Below are 3,617 nucleotides of genomic sequence, written 5' to 3'. Positions count from 1 at the left end.
AGCATGGCAAGCATGGCGTCTCTGCTCCAGAGCAGAGCTGTCGAGTCTCTCCGGGAGCAGAGCAGAGTCTGACCTCACTTCCTCTTCCGCCCAGAATTCTATTCTGTTTATTCCGCCCACCTATCTTTCAACCTATCAGGGCCAGCAGTTTTTTTTATTGCTCAGCCAATGAAATCAACAGATTGATATGACACTCCCACATCAAGAGCCAATGCTGCTCTTGAGCCCTGGGGACTTCCAATTCACCAAACCTCCCATAATGCAAAGCCCACCCGGGTTCTTCTTACTCACAGGACTGGCCTTTCTAGCTAGTCTAGCTGATTTTAAAAATCAAATTATGTTCTTTTTTTAAGCCTGTGCTTTTTGTCCCTACTAGGTCCTGTGGCGCTACACCGGACCTAGACCATCGAACCTTGCGAAGAACACAATACTTGTAAAATGGCTACCCCAAAATGATTTGCTTGGTAGGTTGGGAGCATCTGACATGTAGGTCAAACCAGGGTTACTTTAAGGAAATGACAGGCTTTGTTGTTCTAAATGATTGCTTAGCTTGATGGTGACTGAGACACATCACATACATCACCCCACCCCACCCACTCCCAGAGTTTTTATAATGGCCACGTGTAGATGATGGTCCTTATGGGCTTTGCAGAATTTAGACATTGTCAGTCTGAAGAACCTGGTGTCCCTCTCTGTTGTGCTCCTCAGGTCATCCAAAGACTCGTGCATTCATCACACATTCTGGTTCCCATGGTATTTATGAAGGAATATGCAACGGTGTGCCGATGGTGATGATGCCCTTGTTTGGCGACCAGATGGACAATGCCAAGCGCATGGAAACTCGAGGGGCTGGGATCTCCCTGAATGTTCTCGAAATGACTGCTGATGATTTGGAAAATGCTCTAAAAGCGGTCATCAATGACAAGAGGTAAGAGGAGAAGAAAACAAACAACATACTTGTGTTCGTGTCTACAGCATTTGCAATCAACAAAATAGCACAACAACAAATACATAAAAAAATCTAGATTCATACACAAGATATAGTGGGCATTATTCCTACTTATAAAGGGACTTTTTATTTTATCTTAGAATTTGTTAAATTTTTTAGTTTCCCTAGATTTACAATCTTCAATTAAAAATAATGTCACCATAATAGGCATCTCATCTCTAAGATCCTGTAAAGAAAAAAATATTCTATTAAAAGGCACATAGGGGTGGAGTTGGAAGCTCTCTTCATAGGCAAGGGCACTATCTGTGCAAGCCTGAAGCACTTATGTGAAAAGCCAGGTCTCAGCATCATGGAAGACAGGAGAACTGCTAGGCTTGCTGGCCATTAGTCTAGCTCCAGATTCAATGAGAGACTTTGTCTCAAAGAAATAAAGTGGACAGTGACAAAACAAAACATTGTCTTATGGCCTATGAGTATAAAAATGTGCACACACACACACACACACACACCACATACACGTGCACACTGTGAGATCACTTTGTCTCTATTTGAAACTTAGTGTATTGCTTTCAAGGTTGCTGGAATTATTTTATTTAAAACCTATAGGAAGACCAACATGGTGACAGACACTTGTAATCTAAACACTTGGAGACAGAGACAGGAGGATTGTGATGAGTTCAAGAAGAGTTCAAGGCTATATAGCCAATTCCAAGCTGGCTGAGGCTGTGTAGCAAGATTCTGTCTTAAGACAAAACCAACCAAGCAAACAATAACAAAAACCCCAAGCAAAAATTTAAAAGGCAGGGAAGTGGCACAATAGCACAGCAGTTAAGAAGGGCACTTGCTGCTCTTCTAGAAGACCTGAGTTTGTTTCCCAGCTCTGGGGGGAACCCGGTGCCCCCTGGTGGCCTCCATGGGCTCTGCACTCATGTGTATATACCCACTCAGAGAAAGACATATTATCACAGTTAAAAATAAAATTAAATCTTAAAAGCAATACCACAAAAGTTTTTAAGAAGAAATGATGGCCAGTGGTAGTTTTAATCTAAGAGCAGCGTGTATGCATACTTACGTGTAATATGTATGTAAGAGCGTTTTAGGCATGCCGCTCTAGTCTGTTTTCTGTTGCAATAACAGAATACCCAGAATTTCACCATCTATGAAGGGTTAAAGTTTATTTAGCTCAGAGTCTGAGAAGTTGTGGGGAGTCTAGATCAGGGCAGCTGCATCTGGTGAGGGTCTCCTGCTAGCATGTGTCCTCCATTGTAGACACCTGGAGTGGCCAATGGTGTGTACATGCTAGAGACAAAGATAAGCAGCACCCTTGCTTGATCACAGCCCAATCTCACAGTGACAGAGTCCAGCTCTGGAGCAAAGGCCATCCTCTCTCTCAATGACATCTCTCTGTACCTTTGCACTGGGGACCAAAGTTCCTACACACGAGCCTGTGGGCAGCACATTCAAACCACACTACTCCTTTATCTGCAACTGACTCCTTTATTGTTGTTGTTGTTGTTGTTGTTCTTACTTCATTTTTCCATAATGATGATACAATATAATTTCCTACAAAGAAATCACTAAAAGGTGAAAAATTGTAAACAAAGTTTAAATATTTATAAAATACCTTTGTTGTTGTTTTTGCTTTCTTTCCTCCTTACCCCCTGTAGTGTTCAGGTGAGCAGTCCTGCTTTTCGTCCCGCCCAGCTCCCACATGGTTAGCTTAACACCCGAAATAACAACACACAAACTGTATTCATTTAAACACTGCCTGGCCCATTAGTTCCAGCCTCTTATTGGCTAATTCTCACATCTTGATTAACCCATTTCTAATAATCTGTGTAGCAACACAAGGTGATGGCTTACCAGGAAAGATTCAGTATGTCTGACCTGGCTGCTGGCTCCATGGCATCTGACCCAGAGAGGAGAGGCATGACAACTGCCTCACTTCCCTCTTCCTCCCAGCATCTGTTCTGTCTACTCCACCCACCTAAGCACTGGCCTATCAAAGGGCCAATGCAGTTTCTTTATTAACCAATGAAATCAACACAAAACAGAAGACCCTCCCACATCAACCCTTTCCTCTCCTTCCTCCCCTTCTGCCTGCATTTCACCATCTATCCCTCCTCCTCCTTGTTAGAGATAAAGAATATCGATTAAGTGTGTGTTGGAGGTGTGCTCTTCTTGTTATAACAGGGTGTTCCAAGACTAACAACCGCTTTGTGTTCAGTTACAAGGAGAACATCATGCGCCTCTCCAGACTCCACAAGGACCGTCCCATAGAGCCTCTGGACCTGGCTGTGTTCTGGGTGGAGTACGTGATGAGACACAAGGGGGCGCCACACCTGCGTCCAGCTGCCCATGACCTCACCTGGTACCAGTACCACTCCTTGGATGTGATTGGCTTCCTCCTGGCCATCGTGTTGACCGTTGTCTTCATTGTCTTTAAATGTTGTTCCTATGGCTTCCGGAAATGCTTTGGGAAAAAGCAGGGAGTTAAGAAGTCACACAAATCCAAGACCCATTGAGAAGTGGGTAGGAAGTGAAGGGGAGGTATCAGTCCATTCTTCAATCAGTTTGAAACTTGAAAACAGAATCAGTGTTAAATTTATTTTGTTTTTATTAGGGAAATAATCAGCCATACATCTCACACTCAGAACAATTTTTTTTT

General features: G+C 43.2%; 1 protein-coding gene across 14 annotated transcripts in view; it reads left to right on the top strand.

The window, feature by feature from the left end:
* The window catches only part of LOC126514270 (UDP-glucuronosyltransferase 1-6), a 124,824-nt gene extending 121,207 nt beyond the window's left edge, over positions 1–3,617 (top strand). For 8 of the 14 annotated variants that reach the window (XM_050163073.1, XM_050163074.1, XM_050163072.1 and 5 more), the window contains 3 exons: positions 377–464; positions 709–928; positions 3,177–3,617. In XM_050163073.1, the coding sequence (XP_050019030.1) occupies positions 377–464; positions 709–928; positions 3,177–3,474 (606 nt within the window). In that variant the 3' untranslated portion in view covers positions 3,475–3,617. The remainder of the gene's footprint in view (positions 1–376; positions 465–708; positions 929–3,176) is intronic. The other 6 variants (XM_050163077.1, XM_050163076.1, XM_050163065.1 and 3 more) reach the window with 2 other exon arrangements.

The sequence above is a fragment of the Alexandromys fortis genome, unplaced genomic scaffold (assembly GCF_014885135.2).
Source record: "Alexandromys fortis isolate MF-2015 unplaced genomic scaffold, M_Fortis_MF-2015_v1.1 scaffold_139, whole genome shotgun sequence".
Taxonomy (NCBI): domain Eukaryota; kingdom Metazoa; phylum Chordata; class Mammalia; order Rodentia; family Cricetidae; genus Alexandromys; species Alexandromys fortis.
The sequence above is the reverse complement of the archived record's forward strand: the minus strand, read 5'-3'. Positions and strand labels throughout refer to the sequence as shown.